This window comes from Lutra lutra, chromosome 1 (genome assembly GCF_902655055.1).
Source record: "Lutra lutra chromosome 1, mLutLut1.2, whole genome shotgun sequence".
Lineage (NCBI taxonomy): Eukaryota > Metazoa > Chordata > Mammalia > Carnivora > Mustelidae > Lutra > Lutra lutra.
In genome coordinates, this window is record NC_062278.1 from 105,254,848 (window position 1) to 105,280,291 (window position 25,444).

General features: G+C 38.9%; 1 protein-coding gene and 1 pseudogene across 3 annotated transcripts; both read right to left on the reverse strand.

Annotated features, from left to right (window-relative positions):
- Window positions 1–3,034: 3,034 nt before the first annotated feature.
- Window positions 3,035–4,353, reverse strand: LOC125100551 (cilia- and flagella-associated protein 44-like; annotated as a pseudogene).
- Window positions 4,354–10,600: 6,247 nt separating this feature from the next.
- On the reverse strand, window positions 10,601–11,529 carry LOC125100820 (syntenin-1-like). 3 transcript variants are annotated; one of them, XM_047731280.1, is made up of 2 exons: window positions 11,290–11,529; window positions 10,601–11,217 (listed from the first exon to the last, which is right to left on the reverse strand). In XM_047731280.1, the coding sequence occupies exons 1-2, from the start codon at window positions 11,465–11,467 to the stop codon at window positions 10,601–10,603; spliced, it is 795 nt and encodes a 264-aa protein (XP_047587236.1). In that variant the 5' UTR covers window positions 11,468–11,529. The 3 variants fall into 3 exon arrangements, with proteins under 3 accessions (XP_047587236.1, XP_047587241.1, XP_047587227.1); XM_047731285.1 differs by having other exon boundaries at window positions 10,601–11,050; window positions 11,222–11,529; XM_047731271.1 differs by having other exon boundaries at window positions 10,601–11,529.
- Window positions 11,530–25,444: the final 13,915 nt, after the last annotated feature.

Consider the following 25,444-nt stretch of genomic DNA (forward strand, 5'->3'; position numbering starts at 1 on the left):
CTTGATTGTGCCCTTCAAATACTTCTTGGCCATGACTCTTAGTAAGAAATACATTTTATATTGTGACCCAGAGAACAAATACATACTTGGACACACACACACACACACACACACATATGCACACCAAATACACATTGAATTTAATGTGTATTTATTTGTTTATTGTTACTTTTTTATGACTAGCACATTTTTTATGTGCTTGAAAGGCAAACATAGTTTAGTGCGTACAGCGAGAAAGTGATAAAGGTTCTCCAATAGAGAAGCAACTACACCAAAGATTTATAGTAATAGGTACAATCTATTCAGACCTCTTAAATAGGAATATGAAAGAATCTTCGAAAGGAAACAAATCCTATATAATTTCGGGGACAGAACAGAAGCCTTTTCAGGTTAGGAGGACTTGACATTGCTAAGTCACTTTCTGCATTGATGCTATATTGCCTTCTTCACCTTTCTTTCTTGGTAATCAATTTATATTCTGGGACAGCTCAGTGGAGTAGCTCATTAATATGTATCCATAGAGCTCTGAATCTTAAGTGCTATGTTCTATCACTAATAAGAATCCAAATATCTGTGAGATCATTCTTAGATGGGTATAGCCATGAATTCCCACGACCACTTAGCCTGAAATAAAAATGACACTCTCAAATTGGTTTAAATTGTTATGCACAATCAAAAGTGATTATTAGAGATGATCTCTCAGAGTGATTTAACCTATCATTACTTTTATTTATTTTTTAAAATATTTTATTTATTTATTCATTTATTTATCAGAGAGAGAGAGAGCACAGGCAGGCAGAGTGGCAGTCAGAGGAAGAGGGAGAAGCAGACTCTTGGCTGAGCAATGAGCCCCATGCAGGCCTCCATCTTAGGACCCTGGGATCATGACCGGAGCCAAAGGCAGCCGTTTAACCCCCTGAGCCACCCAGGTATCCCTAACCTATCATTACTTTTAGACCCGTATTTAAAAAAGCAAATGAGGGGCACCTGGGTGGCTCAGTCAGTTAAGGGCCTGCCTTGGACTCAGGTCATGATCCCAGAGTCCTGGGATCCTGGATACAGCCCCTTGGCAGACTCCCAGCAGGGAGTCCCTGCTTCTCCTTCGCCCTCTGCCATGCCCCGTACTTGTGCTCACTCGCTGTCAAATAAAGAATCTTTAAAAAATGAGTTAAAAAAAAAGAACAAACCAGTGAATGACTTGAATAGAACCCGAAAGAAAATGACATAAGACACGAGAAACTATGGGACTACTTACGGTATTAGTAGAGCTACAAATATCTTTAGAGAAAAACCTCCTTTAGATAAAAGCCTCCTCCATTTTGTTAAAACATACTGCTCTGATCCATTCAGAGCTGATGAGTTTGCTGAAACCAGAGGGGATTCAGGAAACTAGGTAGTCTGCTTTCTGCAAGGCCAAAGCAAACTGCTCTGTCTTCATGTCTTGCATTTTGAGCCCTCAAATAACTGCTCTGTGAAGTTAACAATGTCAGAATTCTGATTTGCGTTTCTTATTCTAAGATATTGTTGGCAAATAGTTTGTGCTTTTCCTTTCTTTTTAAGAATATGAAATGAATGTTTAATTCAGCATAGAAAAAATGGAATAAATGTTCAATAAAAGAATAGTTACATAATTTGTTTCCTCCTCTGTAAAGTCAAAGTAATACTAGTGCTTCATTGTATTAAGAATGAAGTTAGATAATATGTGTAAAGCATATGGTATCTAAATAACATAACTGCTCAGAGAGCATACTATTTTTACTTCAGCTTTTCTCCTCAATCCTGTATTCTCTAATTTAGCCCTTCCCAGCTCAGGTCAAAGTTCTCTAACCTGGCCCCACAATTCTAGAGAGTCTCATTATTCTTTCAGTTATAGGCTCCAATGAGATGAGGTTATTCTGTCAACCCAATAGATACCAAGGAAATATATTCCTCTAGGCACCTGGGTGGCTCAGTCAGTTAAGCATCTGCCTTTGGCTTAAGTCATGATCCCAGCGGTCTGGCGGGGAGCCTACTTCCTCCTCTCCCTCTGCCTGCCGCTCCCCTTGGTTGTGCTCTCTCCCTCTGTCAAATAAATAAATAAAATCCTTAAAAAAAAAAAAAAAAGGAAATATATTCCTCTGTGTCGTATTTCTCACAAAGATGAGTTCTGCTGCATTGTTTTGTTTTTCTGATGGCCCTGAATCCATCTTCAGCCACAAATTACCAACTCTAAGGAATTAGGGCTGCTTGGCCTACATGCCTGATTTGTCCCTTTTTCTTTTGATGGCTACTTTGTCCAAGTTTTCATTCACTCCCTCTCCCTTGGGATTCATTCCCTTCCTCTCCCTTGGGATTGTGCTTTTCTTTTTGTTCTCTCAAAGAATACTCAACATCAGAGTTTATTTTTCAAGGATTAAAAAAAGCCAAGTTTTCTCACAGATTGTTAAGTGATAGTTTGTCTTGCCAATGGCTAAGCCTTGAGATAACCAGGGGACAAATTTCTTAAAACACAATATGTTACAGATGCTTTCTTGCAGTTTTGAAATACAGCCTTCTAAGACTCCATATTCAATCCAGTGGGTTCCAAAATGATCTAAAATGGTTCAGTTCAGTTGGAAGTAGATGTTGGGTACTATAGTCAGTTCTTCTTCTTCTTCTTTTTTTAATATTTTATTTATTTGACACAGAGAGAAACAGCCAGAGAGGGAACACAAGCAGTGAGATTGGGAGAGGGAGAAGCAGGCTTCCTACTGAGCTGGGAGCCTGGTACGGGCCTCCATCCCAGGACCCTGGGATTATGACCTGAGCCGAAGGCAGACACTTAACGACTGAGCCACCCAGGTACCCCTATAGTCTTTTCTAAGATAACCAAACTGGAGAAAAATTATTAAAACTTTATGACTAGATCTGGTCTTAGACTTTTTGGTAAGTTCACTTAAAATAATAGGATTGTTGCACGTGGCAAGGAAACAGAACTTCTGATAAGCTATATGTCAGAAATCTTGGATGGATTTGAGAAAAAAGGCAAACTTAAAGGCCCATGCATGGCTTCATCTTATTCTCTTGTAGAGGCTGTATGGGTGAGAGGGTAAGACCACCTTTCTGATGCAAAAGAACAACCTCTTCCTCTTTTCTGTCTGGACTTGGAGCTGTTCTGTGACCTTCTCCCTTGCCACAGTATCTGCTTTCCTCGGGCCTGGAAGCCATTACTCTGCTGGTTTTGGAGTATATTCAACCAAGAATTATGTTTCTCTTTTTGATACATTAATCATTCATTCGATGAAGCTTTTGGTGTATTCCTTTGTCTTTGTCATCAATGCCCACTGTACTTGAGCAAGTTTTTCCTACCATGTCTTCCTTTGCATTCAATAATTCCTTTCAGAGTTTCTTGATCTTTAGCTCTTCAAGTGTTAATTCACAGAAACCGTCTGAAGGGTTTCTGGGTGTATTCCGCAGCCAAACTTGCTGATCATTATTTGATGAACTGTTTCTTCCGTTTTGCTTATCCTTTTTATTGTCTCTCTCTCTTCTTAGATAAGCTGTTTACACCTCTTCCAACATTCTTTGTTAAGTTTCATTGCTTGGAATTTTCCTCATGGAGTTGTACAATTTGTTCTTACGACCATCCCAAGGAATGGTTAGAAAAGACCAAGGTTCCAGAAGGATCATTAGGTATTTCTCCAAATACCGCATGCTCAATCCATTGGAGCTTGAGTGGAATCACAACTGGCAGTTCATTCAGGTACTTCTGCATCTCTCATTGGTAAACCTCTAGGGCCTTCTTCACTACATTCAGGTTACTTGCCACAATTTTTACTTTTTTGGATTGTGTCATATTCCTTTTTGAGGTTATTGATAATGTTCTTTTCTTCAGCTAAGACCTCCTTAGTGTCCAGCCTTTCTCTTAGAGTTGAAGGGCCAGGTCAAAAAGACCCATATCACAATTTGTTGGGCAAATAGAATCATCAAAAACCTCATCATGAGATTCATATTCATCCTCATCACTTTCCCAGGTGGATTCTTCTTCACTTGATTCATCACTGTCATCAACATCATCAGCATCTCCTTCAACCTTCTTTTTCTTCATCCACTTAATACTCTAAGACCTTAATGAGGAAATTAGCAAATTTATTGTTTTCTCCAGTGGAAGCTTGGATGCCGGTATAGAGTACCTTTTCTTGGTCCTGGAGCTTGGAAATTTCATTCTTTTTCTCTTCCATCTTGTTAAGAGTTTCATTTATTTTCCATTGCATATCTGGTTCCTCTCTGTCTAATGAATTAATGTGCTCTTGAAGTACATTTTTGTTTCTCAAAATTCTTGAGGAGAAACATTTCTTGAAATAATGTGATATGGTGCAGGTCAGATCATTTCATCTGAATATCTAGTTTTAGTTTCTGTTGTCTTGGTAGATAGAATTCTGCATCAAAAGCAACAGATCCTTGATCCTGTTGGTCAAATACTGTTGCATGTACAAGTGTTGAATCTCATCCCTTTTCACAGTCTTCAGCTTCACATCAGTTGGATCTGCTTTTTCAAATTCCATTAACTTTGGAGTATCTAGGCTGAGTGTTGATGCCTTTGAGGATCTAGACAATGAATCTTGTGTCATCGGAGCACTGTCCTTTCCAGAAGAGAGTCTGAGGAATCCTCCATTTGAGCCTGCAAGACACTGCCTTTTCATCCTGACACTTCATCTGCTATTCCTTAAAACTAGGAGAGTTTCATCATCATACTGAAATCTCTTTTCTGGACTTTTTCCTGGATATATCTGGGGGATTTGGGGAATAGAGGTATGCTTGGATAGGAGTAGAATCGACTGAGTGCTCTTCAGTTCTTGTACCAGCCATTGTATTTCCTTGATGACAGCCACTGTGAGGTCTTGGAGAGAGAGGATTCACCTGTTCATGTGCATTCTCTTTGAGGACCACGGGGTCTATCTGTCCCAGTTTCTCTTTCTTCTTGGTGGTATTTATTCTCATATGGTGAGGTATCTTATAGTCTCAGGCTTTCTGCAGATTGAAGTCTTTCATATACAACTGGGTCTCTTTGATGGCTTCAGCATCTTTGGGATCTTCATAGTCATCATCAGGTTTACTCTTGTACAGTTCCATTTTTTTTTTTTCCACCACTGAATCTTGTTTGGGTCCCTTTCAGCTTTTAATATGTTTCTTCCTTTTCTCAATTTGATTTTCCACCATAATTTCTCTTGGGATATAAAGTAGAAATTTCTTACCATTTTCTTTCTTTTCTTTTTTCTTAATTGGCATATAATGTATTATTTGTCCCAGGGGTACAAGTCTGTGAATCATCAGTCTTACACATTTCACAGCACTCACCATAGCACATATCCTCCCCAATGTCCATAACTCAGCCACCCTGTCCCTACCCCCGCAACCCCAGCAACCCTCAGTTTGTTTCCTGAGATTGAGAGTTTCTTATGGTTTGTCTCCCTCCTGATCGCATCTTGTTTCATTTTTTTCATTCCCTACCCCCCATAACTCCTGCCCTGCCTCTCAAATTCCTCATATAAGAGAGATCATATGATAATTATCTTTCTCTGATTGACTTATTTCACTCAGCATAATACCCTCTAAGTTCCATCCATGTCACAAATAACAAGATTTCATTTCTTTTGATGGCTGCGTAGTATTCTATTGTATATATATAACACATCTTCTTTATCCATTCATCTGTTGATGGACATGTAGGTTCGTTCCATAATTTGACCTTTGTGGACTTTGCTGCTATAAACATTCTGGTGCACGTACCCCTTTGGATCAGTACATTTGTATCCTAGGGTAAATACCCAGTAGTGTGATTCCTGGGTCATAGGGTAGCTCTATTTTCAACTTTTTGAGGAACCTCCATGCTGCTTTCCAGAGTGGTTGCACCAGCTTGCATTCGTACCAATAGTGTAGGAGGGTTCCCCTTTCTCCGCATCCTCACCAGCATCTGTCATTTCCTGACTTATTAATTTTAGCCTTTCTGACTGGTGTGAGGTGGTATCTCATTGTGGTTTTGATTTGTATTTCCCTGATGCCGAGTGATGTGGACCACATTTTAATGTGTCTGTTGGCCATTTAGATGTCTTCTTTGCTGAAATGTCTGTTCATGTCTTCTGCCTATTTCTTGACTGGATCATTTGTTCTTTGGGTGTTGAGTTTGATAAATTCTTTATGGATTTTGGATACTAGCCCTTTATCTGATATCTCCCATTCTGTCGGTTGTCTTTTGGTTTTGTTGACTGTTTCCTTTGCTGTGCAAAAGATTTTGATCTTGATGAAGCCCTAATAGTTCATTTTTGCCCTTGCTTCTCTTGCCTTTGGTGATGTTTCTAGGAAGAAGTTGCTGTGGCTGAGGTCGAAGAGGTTGCTACCTGTGATCTGCTCAAGGATTTTGATGGATTCCTGTCTCACATTGAGGTCCTTCATCCATTTTGAGTCCATTTTTATGTATGGTGTAAGGTAATGGTTCGATTTAGTTCTTTTGCATGTGACTGTCCAATTTTCCCATCACCATTTGTTGAAGAGACTGTCTTTTTCCATTGGACATTCTTTCTTGCTTGGTCTAAGATTAGTTGACTATAGAGTTGAGTGTCGATTTCTGGACTTTCTGTTCTGTTCCATTGATCTATGTATCTGTTTTTGTGCTAGTACCATAGTGTCATGATGATTATAGCTGTGTAATAGAGCTTGAAGTCTGGAATTGTGATGCCACCAACTTTGGCTTTCATTTTCAACATTCCTCTCGCTATTTGAGGTCTTTTCTGGTTCCATGTAAATTTTAGGATTATTTGTTCCATTTCTTTGAAAAAAAATTGATGGTATTTTGATAGGATTGCATTAAATGTGTAGGTTGCTTTAGGTAGCCATTTTCACAATATTTCTTTCTTTCTTCCAATCCATGAGCATGGAATGTTTTTCCATTTCTTTGTGTCTTCCTCAATTTCTTTCATGAGTACTTTATAGTTTTCTGAGTATAGATTCTTTGTCTCCTTGGTTAGGTTTATTCCTAGGTATCTTATGGTTTTTGGTGCACTTGTAAATGGGATTGACTCCTTAATTTCTTTTCTTCTGTGTTGCTGTTGGTGTATAGAAATGCAACGATTTCCATGCCTTGATTTTATATCCTAACACTTTACTGAATTCCTGTATGAGTTCTAACAGTTTTGGAGTGGAGTCTTTTGGGTTTTCCACATATAGTATCATATCATCCGCAAAGAGTGAGAGTTTGACTTCTTCTTTGCCCATTTGGATGTCTTTAGCTTCTTTTTGTTGTCCGATTGCTGAGGCTAGGACTTCTATACAATGTTGAATAGCAGTGGTGATAGTGGACATCCCTGCTGTGTTCCTGACCTTAGCGGAAAAGCTCTCAGTTTTTCTCCATTGAGAATGATATTTGCGGTGGGTTTTTTCATAGATGGCTTTGATGATATTGAGGCATGTGCCCTCCATCCCTACACTTTGAAGAGTTTTGATCAAGAAAGGATGCTGTACTTTGTCAAATGCTTTTTCAGCATCTATTGAGAGTATCATATGGTTCTTGTTCTTTCTTTTATTAATGTATTGTATCACATTAATTGATTTGCAGATGTTGAACCAACCTTTCAGCCCAGGAATAAATCCCACTTGGTCATGGTGAATAATCCTTTTAATGTACTGTTGGATCCTATTGGCTAGTTTTTTGGTGAGAATTTTTGCATCTGTGTTCATCAAGGATATTGGTCTGTAATTCTCCTTTTTGGTAGGGTCTTTGTCTGGTTTTGGGATCAAGGTAATGCTGGCCTCATGAAATGAGTTTGGAAGTTTTCCTTCCATTTCTATTTTTTGGAACAGTTTCAGGAGAATAGGAATGATTTCTTCTTTAAATGCTTGGTAGAATTCCCCTGGGAAGCCATCTGGCCCTGAGCTCTTGGTTGTTGGGAGATTTTTGATGACTGCTTCAATTTCCTTATTGGTTATTGGTCTCTTTAGGTTTTCTATTTCTTTGTGGTTCAGTTTTGGTAGTTTATCCATCTCTAGGAATGCACCCATTTCTTCCAGATTGTCAAATCTGCTGGCATATAGTTGCTTATGATATGTTCTTATAATTGTTTGTATTTTTTTGGTGTTGGTTGTGATGTCTCCTCTTTTATTCATGATTTTGCTAATTTGGGTCCTTTCTCTTTTCTTTTTGATAAGTCTGGCCAGGGGTTTATCAATCTTATTAATTCTTTCAAAGAACCAGCTCCTAGTTTCGTTGATTTGTTCTACTGTTTTTTTGGTTTCTATTTCATTGATTTCTGCTCTGATCTTTATGATTTCTCTTCTTGGTTGGGGTTAGGCTTTCTTTGCTGTTCTTTATCCAGCTCCTTTAGGTGTAGGGTTAGGTTGTGTACTTGAGACATTTCTTGTCTCTTGAGGATTGTATCACTATATATTTTCCTCTCAGGACTGCCTTTTCAGTGTCCCACAGATTCTGAACCGTTGTGTTTTCATTATCATTTGTTTCCATGAATTTTTTCAATTCTTCTTTAATTTCCTGGTTGACCCATTCATTCTTTAGAAGGATGCTCTTTAGCCTTCATGTATTTGGGTTCTTTCCAAATTTCCTCTTGTGATTGAGTTCTAGCTTCAGAGCATTGTGGTCTGAAAATATGCAGGGAATGATCCCAATCTTTTAGTACCAGTTGAGACCTGATTTGTGACCCAGGATGTGATCTACTCTGGAGAATGTTCCATGTACACTAGAGAAGAATGTGTATTCTGTTGCTTTGGGGTGAAAAGTTCTGAATATATCTGTGATGTCCATCTGGTCCAGTGTGTCATTTAAGGCCTTTATTTCCTCGTTGATCATTTGCTTGGTGATCTGTCCATTTCAGTGAGGGGGGATATTAAAGTCCCCTACTATTATTGTATTATTGTTGATGTGTTTCTTTGATTTTGTTATTAATTGGTTTATATAGTTGGCTGCTCCCATGTTAGGTGCATAGATAGGTAAATATCTATGAATATTTAATCTTATTGGACAGAACCTTTGATTATGATATAGTGTCCTTCCTCATCTCTTATTATAGTCTTTGGCTTAAAATCTAATTTATCTGAAATAAGGATTGCCACTCTATCTTTCTTTTGATGTCCATTAGCATGGTAAATTGTTTTCCACCCCCTCACTTTAAATATGGAGGTGTCTTTGGGTCTAAAATGAGTTTCTTGTAGACAGCATATTGATGGGTTTTGCTTTTTTATCCATTCTGTTACATGTGTCTTTTGATTGGGACATTTAGCCCATTTATATTCAGGGTAACTATTGAGAGATATGAATTTAGTGCCATTGTATTGCCTATAAGGTGACTGTTACTGTATATTGTGTCTGTTCCTTTCTGGTCTACTACTTTAAGGCTCTCTCTTTGCTTAGAGGACCCCTTTCAATATTTCCTGTAGGGCTGGTTTGGTGTTTGCAAATTCTTTTAGTTTTTGTTTGTCCTAGAAGCTTTTTATCTTTCCTTCTATTTTCTTTTTTTTTCTACTTTATTCATACACATTTAATTAAGACGAAATAGGCATAAACCATAAAGAAAAAAATTAGGATAAAGTGTCACTTCCATTTTGTAGGGAGGGGTCAGGAAATGGAACAAATTATCTGGGAAAAATCCTAAGACCATCCCAAAGTAGTGAGGTTACAGAATGTTAAAGACAAAATTAGGTATTATTCCACTTAATCTATAAATGAATAAAGGGAGTCAAAAGTTTATCCTATTTGGTATAAGAATTTTTACATTTAATATGTAGTGAGGCATTTCTCAGAAAGCAATACCAGAAATTTCTTTTAGAAGAAAGAAATTTCCATTACACAATTGACTAGAAAATCTCAAATGCAACTAAGCAGCTATGCTATAGCTCAGTGTGTATCATTACATTGTTCTGGGATAGTGTACATTTATTTCAGTTTAACACAGAACTGCATTTTGAGTTTCAGAAAGGCAGCAATAATTATATTTTGGCTTTTATTCTAGATGCTTAACACAGTTAAGGCGACAGTTGAAGCATATTAAATAAAGTTAGTTATAATTAAATGATGATTAACACAATCTCTAGCAACCTACATACACTGTATAATGCTTACATGGAATGAAACCAGTATACTTAATTGGTGTTTTACATGCACACATGTGTGCATGCACACACACAGAGAACTAAAAAAACCATCAAAAGCAGTCATTCTACATGTATTATGGTTACACATTAAAAATACAATTATACCATAGAACTAAAGTAATATGAACAGCACTATTAGACATGTAAGATAAAGGTGATTGGTTCTAACACAGATCTAAGCCTGTATCAGTCATTGTAATCATAATGGCTTGTAAAAGCATCAGGTTTATCCAGTAGAAAAACTACTCTGTGAAAATCAGCAAATTTGTCCAAAGTTTCACATCTGTAAAACCAATTTAAGGCTACAACAATCTTGAAGTGTGAACAAGATATCCAATCAAAAGAGTAAGATTCCCAGCCATAATGTAAGATAGAAAGGTCTTCATGCAGCATATGCTTTCTGGCTTCTGGAAAGCGTAATATAAAGTTAAGTTGCCCAAGAAATAAACTGGAGTTCAGTGAAGTTTCCATTGTGCCATGACTTTTAAACCTCAGGAATGATGTGGTCCATCAGGCTTTTCATAGTGCTTGGTGCCATCCATTTAATAATATGTTCAAAGATAAAAGCAGGCATGATTTTAATAGTAACTGCAGTCTCAGATATTGACAGTATGTCTGCAGTTTGAGAATCCTTCAGCCCAATGACATTCTGCCCGTTGTCTTCACAGATGTTATGTTCTATGAGAAGACCATTTCTGGTTGTAGGACTATCTTTCCTTATGGATGTTTTCTTTCCATTTTTAAAGATAAAGCCAACATGTCCAGTACTATCCTTGTGCATGGTAACTGTCATAGTAATCTCTCCAAAAGCCTGTTTGATCACCTTGTGTGCTTTATCAAAGCTCCAGCCTGCACAGTTTTCCCCATTGATCTGGAGTACTTGGTCCCCAAATCTCAGACCAACCAATGAGGCTAGAGAATTTGCCTGGACCAGCTGAACAAATATATCATTATCTATTGATTTAATCCTGAGCCCAATTTTTCCATCTTGATCCTTACACAAAGTGACTTCACGAATCCCTTGCTTAATTTCTGCTCTACGAGTTCCACCATCATTACCAGTTATAGGAGCCACCATATAGTTCATACAGGAAGGTCTTGCTACCAACTGCCCCTGAACTGGTGCTCCAGGGACCACAGCCATATTTGCATGGATTTCTTCTTCATTTAAACTCAAGCCTATGTACTGGGAGAGCTCTGGATACAATTTAGGGTATAGATTTCCATCTTGAGAAATGGGAGCAGAAGCTTCAGACAAAATTGCTGGGTTGCCAGGGTTTGCAGAAAAGGCATTTTGAGCCTGAATAAGTTTGTCTACCTTCAGGTCTTCAAGAGATGGGTACAGAGACATTTTTGCAGGATTTTTCTAGGCCATGAGGACCCGCTCACCGCTGTTGCTGCCCCGCCGCCTCCGGTAACTCTCTCCTTCTATTTTCAATGATAGCCTCACTGGATATGGTATTCTTGGCTGCATATTTTTCTCATTTAGTGCTCTGACTATATCATGCCAGTTCTTTCTGGCCTGCCAGGTCTCTGTGGATAAGACTGCTGCCAATGTAGTATTTTTACCTTTGTATATTACAGACTTCATGTCCTGGGCTGCTTTCAGGATTTTCTCTTTGTCAGTAAGCCTTGTAAGTTTTACTATTAGATGATGGGGTGTGGACCAAATCTTATTGATTTTGAGAGGGATTCTCTGTGCCTCCTGGATTTTGATGCTTGTTCCCTTTGCCATTTTAGGGAAATTCTCTACAATAATTCTCTCCAATATACCTTCTGCCACCCCCCTTTCTTCTTCTTCCGGAATCCCAGTTATTCTAATATTGTTTCATCTTGTGGTATCACTTATCTCTTGAATTCTTCCCTTGTGATCCAGTAGTTGTTTGTCTCTCTTTTGCTTAGCTTTTTTATTTTCCATCATTTGGTCTTCTATATCACTCATTCTCTATTCTGCCTCATTTATCCTAGCAGTAAGAACCTCCATTTTTTATTGCACCTCATTATAGCTTTTTTGACTTCAGCTTTGTTAGATTTTAGTTCTTTTATTTCTCCAGAAAGGGCTTTTATTTCTCCTGACAGAGTTTCTCTAGCATCTCCTATGCCTTTTTCAAGCCCAGCTAGCACCTTGAGAATCGTCATTCTGAACTCTAGATCTGACACATTACCAATGTCTCTTTTGATTAGGTCCCTAGCCTTTGGTACTGCCTCTTGTTCTTTGTTTTGTGGTGAGCTTTTCTGCCTTGTCATTTTATCCAGATAAGAATATATGAATGAGGGCTGCAAGGTTGGTTCAACATCCGCAAATCAATCAATGTGATACAACACATTAATAAAAGAAAGAACAAGAACCATATGATACTCTCCATAGATGCTGAAAAAGCATTTGACAAAGTACAGCATCCCTTCCTGATCAAAACTCTTCAAAGTGTAGGGATAGACGGCACATACCTCAATATTATCAAAGCCATCTATGAAAAACCCACCGCAAACATCATTCTTAATGGAGAAAAACTGAAAGCTTTTCCGCTAAGGTCAGGAACACGGCAGGGATGTCCGTTATCACCACTGCTATTCAACATAGTACTAGAAGTCCTAGCCTCAGCAATCAGACAACAAAAGGAAATTAAAGGCATCCGAATCAGCAAAGAAGTCAAACTATCACTCTTTGCAGATGATATGATACTATATGTGGAAAACCCAAAAGACTCCACTCCAAAACTGCTAGAACTTGTACAGGAATTCAGTAAAGTGTCAGGATATAAAATCAATGCACAGAAATCAGTTGCATTTCTCTACACCAACAACAAGACAGAAGAAAGAGAAATTAAGGAGTCCATCCCATTTACAGTTGCACCCAAAACTATAAGATACCTAGGAATAAACCTAACCAAAGAGACTAAGAATCTATACTCAGAAAACTATAAAGTACTCATGAAAGAAATTGAGGAAGACACAAAGAAATGGAAAAATGTTCCATGCTCCTGGATTGGAAGAATAAATATTGTGAAAATGTCTATGCTACCTAAAGCAATCTACACATTTAATGCAATTCCTATCAAAGTACCATCCATTTTTTTCAAAGAAATGGAACAAATCATCTTAAAATTTATATGGAACCAGAAAAGACCTCGAATAGCCAAAGGAATATTGAAAAAGAAAGCCAAAGTTGGTGGCATCACAATTCCGGACTTCAAGCTCTATTACAAAGCTGTCATCATCAAGACAGCATGGTACTGGCACAAAAACAGACACATAGATCAATGGAACAGAATAGAGAGCCCAGAAATAGACCCTCAACTCTATGGTCAACTCATCTTTGACAAAGCAGGAAAGAATGTTCAATGGAACAAAGACAGCCTCTTCAATAAATGGTGTTGGGAAAATTGGACAGCCACATGCAGAAAAATGAAATTGGATCATTTCCTTAAACCACACATGAAAATAGACTCAAAATGGATGAAGGATCTCAATGTGAGAAAGGAATCCATCAAAATCCTCGAGGAGAACACAGGCAGCAACCTCTTCGACGTCAGCCGCAGCAACATCTTCCTAGGAACATCACCAAAGGCAAGGGAAACAAGGGCAAAAATGAACTCTTGGGATTTTATCAAGATCAAAAGCTTTTGCACAGCAAAGGAAACAGTGAACAAAACCAAAAGACAACTGACAGAATGGGAGAAGATATTTGCAAATGACATATCAGATAAAGGGCTAGTGTCCAAAATCTATAAAGAACTTAGCAAACTCAACACCCAAAGAACAAATAATCCAATCAAGAAATGGGCAGAGGACATGCACAGACATTTCTGCAAAGAAGACATCCAGATGGCCAACAGACACATGAAAAAGTGCTCCATATCACTCGGCATCAGGGAAATACAAATCAAAACCACCATGAGATATCACCTCACACCAGTCAGAATGGCTAAAATGAACAAGTCAGGAAATGACAGATGCTGGCGAGGATGCGGAGAAAGGGGAACCCTCCTACACTGTTGGTGGGAATGCAAGCTGGTGCAACCACTCTGGAAAACAGCATGGAGGTTCCTCAAAATGTTGAAAATAGAACTACCCTATGACCCTGCAATTGCACTGCTGGGTATTTACCCTAAATATACAAACGTAGTGATCCGAAGGGGCACATGCACCCGAATGTTTATAGCAGCAATGTCTACAATAGCCAAACTATGGAAAGAACCTAGATGTCCATCTACAGACGAATGGATAAAGAAGATGTGGTATATATTCACAATGGAATACTATGCAGCCATCAAAAGAAACGAAATCTTGCCATTTGCGACGACGTGGATGGAACTAGAGGGTATCATGATTAGCAAAATAAGTCAATCAGAGAAAGACAACTATCATATGATCTCCCTGATATGAGGGAGAGGAGATGCAACATGGGGGGTTGAGGGGGTAGGAGAAGAGTAAATGAAACAAGATGGGATTGGGAGGGAGACAAACCATAAGTGACTCTTAATCTCACAAAACAAACTGAGGGTTGATGGGGGGAGGGGGTTGGGAGAGGGGGGTGGGGTTATGGATATTGGGGAGGGTATGTGCTATGGTGAGTGTTGTGAAGTGTGTAAACCTGGCGATTCGCAGACCTGTACCCCTGGGGATAAAAATATATGTTTATAAAGCTGTAAAAAAAAAAAAAAAGAAAAAGAAAAAAGAAAGGATGAATACCCAAGTTTTGTAGCAACATGGACGGGACTGGAAGAGATTATGCTGAGTGAAATAAGTCAAGCAGAGAGAGTCAATTATCATATGGTTTCACTTATTTGTGGAGCATAACAAATAGCATGGAGGACAAGGGGAGATGGAGAGGAGAAGGGAGTTGAGGGAAATTGGAAGGGGAGGTGAACCATGAGAGACTATGGACTCTGAAAAACGATCTGAGAATTTTGAAGGGGTGGGGGGTGGGAGGTTGGGGGCACCAGGTGGTGGGTATTGTAGAGGGCACGGATTGCATGGAGCACTGGGTGTGGTGCAAAAATAATGAATACTGTTATGCTGAAAAAATAAAAAAATTTAAAAAAATAAAATAAAATGAAGGGTTAGGCATAAGATTCCAAAAAAAAAAAAAAAAGAATATATGAATGAGAGAATAAAATACTAAAAGCATGGCAAAGACCCCAGAAAAATATGTGTCAACCAAATCAGAAGAGACCCCAAAACAGGGGGAGAAGATAGGGGATAAAAAGTTAAAAAAAATATACATATATATATATATATATATATATATATATATATATATTAGACTGGAGAATAGAACAGAGCCACCCACTTGATTTTGGGTGTATTTTGGTCTCTTAGAAGAAACTACCTCCCATGGGGCACCTGGGTGGCTCAGTGGGTTAGGCCTCTGCCTTTGGCTCAGGTCATGTCTCAGGGTCCTGGGATTGAGCCCCACACTGGTCTCTCTTCTCAGCAGGGAGCCTGCTTCCCCCCTCTCTCTGCCTACTTGTGATCTCTGTCTGTCAAATAAATAAATAAAATCTTAAAAAAAAAAAAAAAAGAAACTACCTCCCAAAATTTTAAAGAAAGAAATACTTATGTATATACACAAAAATAAGGGTAAACACGATGAAGGGATGGAATATGACTGTAAAGATGATAATTTAAAAACAATTCTAAATAAGATGTTGAGGGGCGCCTGTGTGGCTCAGTTGGTTAAAGCCTCTGCCTTAGGCTCAGGTCATGATCCCAGAGTCCTGGGATCGAGCCCCACATCAGGCTCTCTGCTCAGCAGGGAGCCTGCTTCCTCCTCTCTCTCTGCCTATCTCTCTGCCTACTTGTGATCTCTTTCTGTCAAATAAATAAATAAAATCTTTTAAAAAAATAAAGGAGTTGCTAAGATAAGTTGGTTGGGAAAAGAAAGGAAAAGAAAGTGGAGAGAATTTGCTCAGGCTGGAGACTAGAACAAAGCTCTCTGCTAGATTTAGGGTACATTTTGATCTATTAAAAGAAGTTGTATCCCAAAAATTTTTAAAAGAAAAAATCCTATATGTGTACAAAAAATAAACTTAAATACAGTGAAGGATAAAATATGACTATAATAATGAAAGTTTAAAAAGATTTTTTTAAGAAAGGTATTATTAAGATGAACTAGTTAAAAACACATTAAAAGAGGAAAGAGTAAAAGTTTAAAAAATTAGAATAAGAAAAAAAATTAAGAAAATTTAATAACTTTGCAAGGCTGAAGAATCATGGGGAGAAAGCCATGAATTCCATGCTTTGCTTTCCCCTCTGCTGGAAATCCACTGTTTTCCTTGATCAGTGAGTTTGGTCTAGTCTGAATGTTCTTGCTGATCTTCTGCGGGAGGGACCTGTTGTAGTGATTCTCAAGCGTCTTCGCCCGGAGGTGGAATTGCGCTGCCCCTGCCAGGGGCTGGGCTAAGTAATCTGCTCCGGTTTGCTCTCAGGAGCTTTTGTTCCCTGAATGCTTATTGTAGAGCTCTGGAGGACAGGAATGAAAATTGCGGCCTCCCAAACTCTGGCCCAGAGGAGCCGAGAGCTCAGGGCCCCACTCTTTAGTGTGCCCTTGGAGAAAAATGCTCAATCACTTCCATGTCCCTGGTTTCTGGCTGCTCTGAGCTCACCTGGCCTGTGGCTGAGCGTTTCTGTCTCTGGCACACAGCACCATTTGGAATCTCCAAACCCAGCAGTTCTGCCACTCTGCCCTTCTGGCGGATGAAGGTTGGTCTCCCCAGATCTGCCACTTGTGGGGTCCCTGCTCAAAGAGCAGTGGCCTGACTGTGGCTCGAATCATTGTTTAAGGTAACCTGGAGCTGAGAGCTCATTCCTTGGCTCCATCTCTGTAGCTGGCTTCCCTGCTTTGATACCTGTGAGCTCTGCTACACTCATATACCCCTGATCTTTATGTGACCCCTTGGGACCTGAGACCATGCTATCCCCGCAGGGGCTCTGCCCCCGCTTAGCCTCTGGAGCGATGTCCCTCAGTGGAGTAGACTTTTAAAAGTTCTGATTTTGTGCTCCGTTGCTCTGCCACTTGATCGGAGCTGGCCCCTCCCTCCGCAGTCTATCTTCCCGTTGCTTCAGATTTACTTCCCTGCACATCCTACCTTTCAGAAAGCAGTCAATTTTCTGTTTTTAGAATTGCTGTTCTTCTTCTCTTCAATCTCCTGTTGGATCTGTAGGTGTTCGGACTGGTTTGATAACTAAAACTGAACTCGTGCAACCTGATGTCATCTTACCCTGCTACTCCTCCACAATCTTGATTCCTCCCCCTCCTTCTTTGCTTTTTAATTATAAGAACTATTGTCCTTATTTAGTCTGCAGTAGGAGTAGAGGGCCAGTCAGAGAACTGAAATACGTTTGGCCAGAGTGACAGCATTTAGGAGGCATGTACTTGTGAATAAAGGTTCTGCTTTCAGTCTGTGAGGAAGGAAAATTGAGTCACTCAGGATTTCAGGGGACCTGGAAACTGGGGTAGCCTCAGTGCCTTTTTGCAAATGGAGATTTTCCAGCCAATCCTCCATTTCTTTCCATCTTTGCATGTCTTTTTCTGTTGTATTTCTCGGTTCTTTTCCCCCCTTCCCTAGCCAGGGTTCCACTTGTATGTAGCAGCTTTATGCATTGAATAAATCAAGCCCTCCCTGCTGAGCTGTCAGAAAATGGAACTGACCAACAGAACAGTCTGTAAGTGCATCTTGTGCTGGGTCCAGACAGACAAGCACAATTATTTGATTGCAGGAGATTGCCACTAAATGAGAGTGAAATAGTGGGTCTAGACTTGTTGGTGAATATTATTAATAACATAGTGTCATGCATTAATAACATAGTGTCATGTGAAACAAAGCTACACTGGAGGGTCTGTCTGAAGTCCCATTGTAAATCACATTTTCAGGGAGGTAGATGATGGAGGAGGCGAGATGTAATAAAGCAAGGTGTCTTTAGGCACCCATTTGGGAGTTTCAGTTTGACCCAGGGTAAAGTTAGGAGAATACATGTTGCCGTCGTAAGTTATTTCTTGGCCAGAATGAAGCATGAGATTTTTTTCTGGCAAATTGTTATAAAAATCTCATTACTATAGTGCTCTACTGTGGAAAATCATCTTTACTCTTATCTTTAGAGTCCTTAAAGAGAGGCCATTGCAAAAACACCATGATATATGGAGTGTGATATCCTTGATTACTGCGTAGTCAACTTCCTTAGCTTACCCACCACGAGGGTCATTTCAGACTCTTCCACTTCTCCCTTCATAAACCTATTGTCCCACCAAATAGGATGCATCATCATCATTCTTCAGATGTGTTTTGAAGTTCACTGCCCCTGGGCTTTTACTCAAGTCATTCTCTCTATTCCAAGTGCCCTTTACCGGTCTCATCTCTGTCCATCAGTTAAAGGCCCAGATCAAATGTACGTTCTGTGAAGCTGTCTTTGTTTATTCTTCTTTGTTCATTATGAAAGGTGTTCGCAAACTTTATGTAAAGGAACAGATAGTAAAATGAGGCTTTATAGGCCTCATATAGTCTATTTATTCTTTGTTTTATCAAAAATGTAAAAACTATCTTTAGCTCATGGACCTTGACAAAAACAAGTTGCAGGATGAATTTGACTCATGGGCCTTTTTTAGCCAATCCATGGTCTAAAGTGATCTTTCTTTTCTCTGAACTTCTGTATAATTTTGTTTGTGTTACACATGCCACTTACCACATCTAGCCTTGTATAGCAATTATTGATATGTGAGTATTTTCTCTATTGAACTGAAGATTTTTGACAGTTGAAATCATGTTTCTATGTCATCTATTATAATATTTGAACATAGAAAGTGACCAAAGGATATTTGTAAAAGGAATGAATCAATTACTTATAATATCTTCCAGCAAGAACATAATTTATTTCCCAACCCTTCTAAGCTCTTCCAACCCTTGACTTTCTGACAGGTAGATCTTCTACCTTTACTCTGAAACTGGACTCCTTAATAAGGCCATCATGCACCATAAATACAACTGGCATTAGACATAGAATATTGTTTTCATTTATTAGGTATCGTATTCATTGAGCACTTATTATGTGCAAAGCTCTGAGAAAACATCAATGGATAAGATCGACAGCAACCTCAGCCCCTCTGGTGCTTTTGCAGTCTTAGCTGGGAAGTATTATCTTATTATGAGCTCCCTTCCTGACATGTCTCAGCTGCACTTTTTCTGTTTTTTAGATCACAACTTCGTATTTGCTACTTCTTTTACCAGGGTGGAAGAAATAATAAAAATTATAGTACTAGAAGCTGACATTTATAAAATATTTTATTTATTTATTTGACACAGTGAGAGAGAGAGAGCACAATCAGGGGGAGAGGGAGAAGCCCACTGGGCAAGGAGGCTGATGTGGGGCTATATCCCAGGACCTGGGATCATGATTTGAGCCGAAGCCAGCTGCTTAACCAATTGAGCCACCCAGGTGTCCCTAGAAGCTGACATTTAGTATATACTTTAGACAGTAATAGATATCCTCTTTAACATGTGTGACCATAGGGACATTAGGGAATTTATCCATAAGGAATTTAATGAAGCAGTTAACTATGTTTAGTTATTTTAGTGTCAATCTGGATAGGCTGGTGATCACAGCTATCACTTAACCAGATTATAGGAGATAAACCAGTCTATTAGAGGCAGTATCTTGATCACACACTAAAGTAAGTAACATCAGTTAGTATAGGCACATGTGGTGGTTTAAAAATAAAAACTAAAATTTAGCCAGTAAGTGAAGGACTAGAGATTTGATTTAAGATCTAAGTCCTAAGCCTGATATTTCCAGTAAGTAATGTTGGCTTATGTTGTTTCATTCTGAGCACAGATTTGCATTGATATGAACAACAGTGAAAAAAAAAACATAAAAATAAGAAACAAAAATAAGTGCACATACAATTTATTGAAAGAAATTAAGATAATTATGGCAATCTCTGAGGAAAATATTTGAAGAGGGACTAAGTTCTTAATGGTCAAAAGAATACTGTTTGCTTCACAAAAAATACATTGCCAAACAAAGCTCTTAGCTTTCCCAGTTCCCCCAGTGCTGTTTCCTCAGCTCTTTTTCCTCTTGCCACCATTCCTCAATCTGTTTTATTCCATTTTCCAGTTATTTGTGTCCATTCAAGGTTTTCCTATTCCTTTATATCATCTGCCTCCCCACAGTCCACACTCTGCTAAGTCAAATTCTAAGTTAGTTCCCAAGATTTCCAGGCACTGGTGTTTACCTACTCTACGATTTTATCCCCATGGGTGTGAGCTGGACCTGTGAACACAGGGGGCTCATCTGAAAAACAACGGGTGCTTCTGGGAAGAGAAAGGAACGATAACGGAAAAGGGGAAGCAGGCGGTATTTCGTTCCACCTTGAGCTGACCAGGCGTTCCAGGGTGCTTGGCTTCAAAACAGGAGAGGAAGCCCCAACGTGAATTTTGCACCGTCGTGCCTTTTTGGCCCCCCCCCCCCCCGTGGTTCGTCATGAACAAGAGGAAGAAGTTCAAATTCGAACCAGTCCCACCTATCATCAACTTCGAGGGTCTCACCTTAAAGAACACTCAGGTCACGTTACCTGGGACAGACAGAACAAAGATTCCAACTTGGAGCCAGATAAAGAAACTGACCAAGAAAGCGGAGGAAGTTCTGGAGAGTGAGCAACATCCTCTCACCTTTAACAACATGGCGGTAACTATGATGGCTCTCATCACTGTAGCCTCCTCAGAAGCACGCAAAAATCTCTCCAAAGACTGAAAAATCAAGAAGCTGCAAAATCAACTTTTCTACTCCTTCACAAACAAAAGGGGGTAGATGCTACTGGCCCTCGGAACAATTTGTTACTTAAACTATAATCCCTGGAGGCTTTTACTAGTTGCCAAGCACATTTAGACATGGCCTTAAGAAAAACATATACTGGCAACAGGTCTTTGGGGAGAAGGACGATATATGACCGTGAAGCTGGGCAGCTGGGGATGCCTGGCTCGCTCAGGGCGGAAGGCTGCCCCTTCAGAGAAGCTGGGCAGCTGGGAATGCCCAGCCTGCCCAGGGCGGAATGCCGCCGGCTTCAGGGAAGCCGAGCACCCGGGAATGCCTGGTCAGCTCAAGGTGGAATGAAATATCGCCTGCTTCCCTTTTCTGTTATCGCTTCTTTCTCTTCCCAGAAGCACCCGTTGTTTTTTAGATGAGTCCTTTGAATGTGCTTGGTTAACTATAAACTTTGTCCTCCTCCTTGCTTGTCCGCAAGACATGTGACTAACGTTTGACTTTCATTGGTCCTTCTGTTGGCTATTGTGTCTATCTAATAAAAGTGAGACTGTGGAGTTGCTTGTGGCTGCAGTCTTTTCGACTGTTGTCCCCTGCTCCCAATCTCTTGCCACTGACTTGTTTGTGCCTAATTCTTCTCCCGTTGCCAACTGGAAGCGGCAGATAGTAAGAAAATGGGATTTTAGTTCTATACCTGAAAGAAATGAATTCTGCCAACAATTTCACTGAGTTGGGAAGAGGCCCCCAAGCATCAGATGAGATTTCAGCCCAGGCTGATACCTTAAGTTTCAGCCTTGTGACAACCTGAGCAGAGAATTTAGCCACAGTGTTCCTTTCTTATCTTCTTTTGGATTAGTCAAGTGTTTTTTTGTTTGTTTGTTTTCAATTCCATCGTTGGGGTACATGGGTGGCTCAGTTGGTAAAGCACCTGCCTTTGGCATGGGTCATGATCTCAGGATCCTGGGATGGAGCTAGGTCATGACCTCAGGGTCTTGGAATTGAGCCCTGCATCTGGCTTCCTGCTAAGTGGGGAGTCTGCTTCTCCCTGTTTCTCTCCCTCTGCCCTCCTGCCTGCCCTGCTTGTACATGCTCTCTCTCTCTCACACATAAATAAAGTCTTTTTGTTTGTTTTATTTATTTATTTTTATTATGTTCAGTTAGCCACTATATAGTACATCATTAGTTTTTGATGTAGTGTTCAGTGATTCATTGGTTGCGTATAACACCCATTATTCATCACAACACATGCTCTCCTCAATACCTGTCACCTGGCAACCCCATCCCCCAACTCCTTGCTCTTCTGAAACCCTCAGTTTCCTGGAGTCCATAGTCTCTCATAGTTCATCTCCCTCTCTGATTTCTCCTCTTTCATTTGTCCCTCCTTTTCCCCTATGGTTCTCCATGCTCTTCCTTATGTTCCACATATGAATGAAACCATATGATAATTGTCTTTCTCTTCTTGACTTATTTCACTTAGCATAATCCCCTCCAGTTCCATCCATGTCGATGCAAATGGTGGGTATTCATCCTTTCCAATGGCTGAGTAATACCCCATTGTATATATGTACCACAACTTCTTTATCCATTCATTTGTTGAAGAACATCTCAGCTCCTTCCACAGTTTGGCTACTGTGGACATTGCTGCTATGAACATTGGGGTGCATGTGCCCCTTCTTTTCACTACATCTATATCTTTGGTGTAAACACCCAGTAAAGCAATTGCTGGGTTGTAGGGTAGCTCTATTTTTAACAACTTGAGGAACCTCCATACTGCTTTCCAAAGTGGCTGTACCAGCTTGTATTCCCACCAACAGTGTACTAGGGTTCCCCTTTCTCCACATCCTCACCAACATTTGTTGTTTCCTGTTTTGTTATTTTTTGCCATTCTCACTGGTGTAAGGTGGTTTTGATTTGTAGTTCCTTGATAGCTAGTGATGGTGAACAGTTTTTCATGTGTCTGTTAGCGATTTGTATGCTTTCTTTGGAGAAGTGTCTGTTCATGTCTTCTGCCCATTTTTTGACCTCCCAGAAAACAGGAGTCCAGGGCTAGATGGCTTCCCAGAGGAATTCTACCAAACATTTAAAGAAGAATTAATACCTATTCTAACTGAGACTGTTTTAAAAAAAAAATAGCAACAGAAGGAAAACTTCCAAACTCTATGAGGCCAATGTTATCCTGATCACAAAATGAGGCAAAGACCCCTATCAAAAAGGAGAGTTACAGACCAATATCAATACCAATAAAAAGCTTCTGCACAGTAAATAAAGTCTTTTTAAAAAATTCCATCTCTGCTCTATTTCTTGTTGGTTACATACTCTTTTACAGTTCTTGTGGTGGCTGCTCTTGATAGTACAGTATGGATCTTTAACTTACTAGAATCTAATATACGTTAATACTTATGCCATTTCTTTTCTCCTTCCTGCCTCTTGTGTTGTGTATTCTAATTATACATGTATTTTAAATACTGAAAACTTTATTTTTATTTTTTACTGTTAATATTCACTAAGATTTACCCATATAGTATTGTTCTTTTTTTTTAAATTTTTCTTTTTTTCATTTCCATGCCTCTTCCTGTGACCATATTCCTTTCACCTGAAGAAATAATTTTAGTATTTCTTTATTGTAGGCCTGTTTGTGACCTACAATTTTTGTTTGATTGGAAATATCTTTATTTTGTCTTAATTATTAAAGGATATATTCACTATGTATATAGTTGTAGATTAATAGCTTATTTCTTTTATCACTTTAAATAGGCCATTTCATTGTCTCCAGCTCTCATTGTATTCTGTTGAGAAGAAATGTCTCAGTATAATTTTGTATGTCTATCATTTTGGGAGGGGATGTGCTTTCAAGTTTTTGTTTTTTCCAGCAATTTAAATATAATATACCTAGATATGTATTTTTTTAAATTTGCATTTCTTGGAGATAGTTTTTCTTCATAAACCTATGGAGTTTTGTTTTCAATTTGAAAAATTCTCCATCATATTTCTTTAGGTATTATTTTTACCCTGTTTAGTGTTTTTTCTTATTCTGAAACCTTAGATGCATGTAAAAACTTCTTACTGTATCTGCTTTTTTTAACTCTGTGAATTTGTTATCTCTGACTAACAAATCAACCCAAAATTTGTAGCTTAAAGCAACAAATATTAGTTATTACATAGTTTCTTAGATCAAGAATTATGGAGCAACCATAATTCTGGCTCAGGCTCTCTCATGAGGCTGCAGTTGAGATGTTGGGCAGAGCTGTAGTCATCTAAAGGTTTTATGTGGCTAAAGGGAACTCTTTCAGGATGGCTTACTCATATGGCTTTTGAAAGGAAGTCTCATTTCCTTACCACATGAACGGCATGTTTCATAAGACTGATTGTACAGCTTTTTGGGAGTGCCAATATAAAGACAGATAGTTTGCTGGGGCTCCTATCATTGGGAAGCCTGGAATCAATCTTGTCATCCTTGCTCCTAAGCCTATCAGAAAGTGTTCTTCACTATCTCAGTCACTTCACCCAAAACTGACAAATGCCATCAAGGCAAAAGAGGCAATGTTTGGATAACCTCTCTGAATCTCTGACTTCCCCTTTATCTCAGATAAGTTACTCTTTAATCTTGTTAGCTCTCCTTGTTAATCTTCTTAGCTCTTCTGACTCATCCAGGTCAATGTTTTATGTATGTTATCTATTCTTTCCAGTTTTTTTCTTTGTTGGTAGGATGATCTGAATTACTTTGGCCACCATCACTGAAATCCAAAGTCTCCTTGTTCCTTATAGCAATTATTAAAAACTAGCAAGATCTGATTATAAACAAATAAAGGCTCTTAACAAAAAATATGAAGAAATTACAAGTTTTTTTCCTTTGTTGCAAAAATATTGCTTGTTTTCTTGAAATGGACATAGAAAATCTTGCATACCTTGCTTGAAAGAACAAGTGATAGTTATTCCATTTACTTCCAATGAGGAGGAACACAGCTGAATGGTAGTAAGGGATCTCTGGCTTCATGGATATAATTTTCCTTGGGAGCTCTTATAACATAGACTATAAATGGAATGGATAAGCTTATGTGGCATTTTGAATTTACAGTTGATAAGGAGGGAGGAAAGAGAGAAATAAGGAGAGAGGAGGGTGGAGGGAGAAAGAGAACAAACTAGTTTGCCATGATATTACTGCAAACCTAAATAGATTTATATGTAGTCCTATGGGATAAACTCTCATGGAGTTTAACTGAGTAAGGATTGTCATCAGAGAATACAGTTTTTATGATTTCATTTCCTTAAATTTAATGAGAATTGTTTTATGGACCAACATATGATCTATTTTAGAGAATATTCCATGTGTATGTGAGTGGAATATGTATTTTTCTGTTATAGAATGGAGTGTTCTATAGGTGTCTGTTAGGTCTAGTTGGTTTATAGTGTTGTTTAAGGCTTCAATTTCCTTACTAATTTTATGTCTAGCTACTGAAAATGAGGGTATTTGGAATTTCCAACTGAATTGCTGTTGAATTATCTGTTTCTTTCTTTAATTCTGTCAGTTTTTTATTCCTGCATTTTAGGGCTCTGTTGTTAGTTGTTTATGTAA

Coding starts and splice junctions, on each gene's coding strand:
- LOC125100820 (XM_047731271.1), bottom strand. CDS start 11,467: ATGTCTCTGTACCCATCTCTTGAAGACCTGAAGGTAGACAAACTTATT.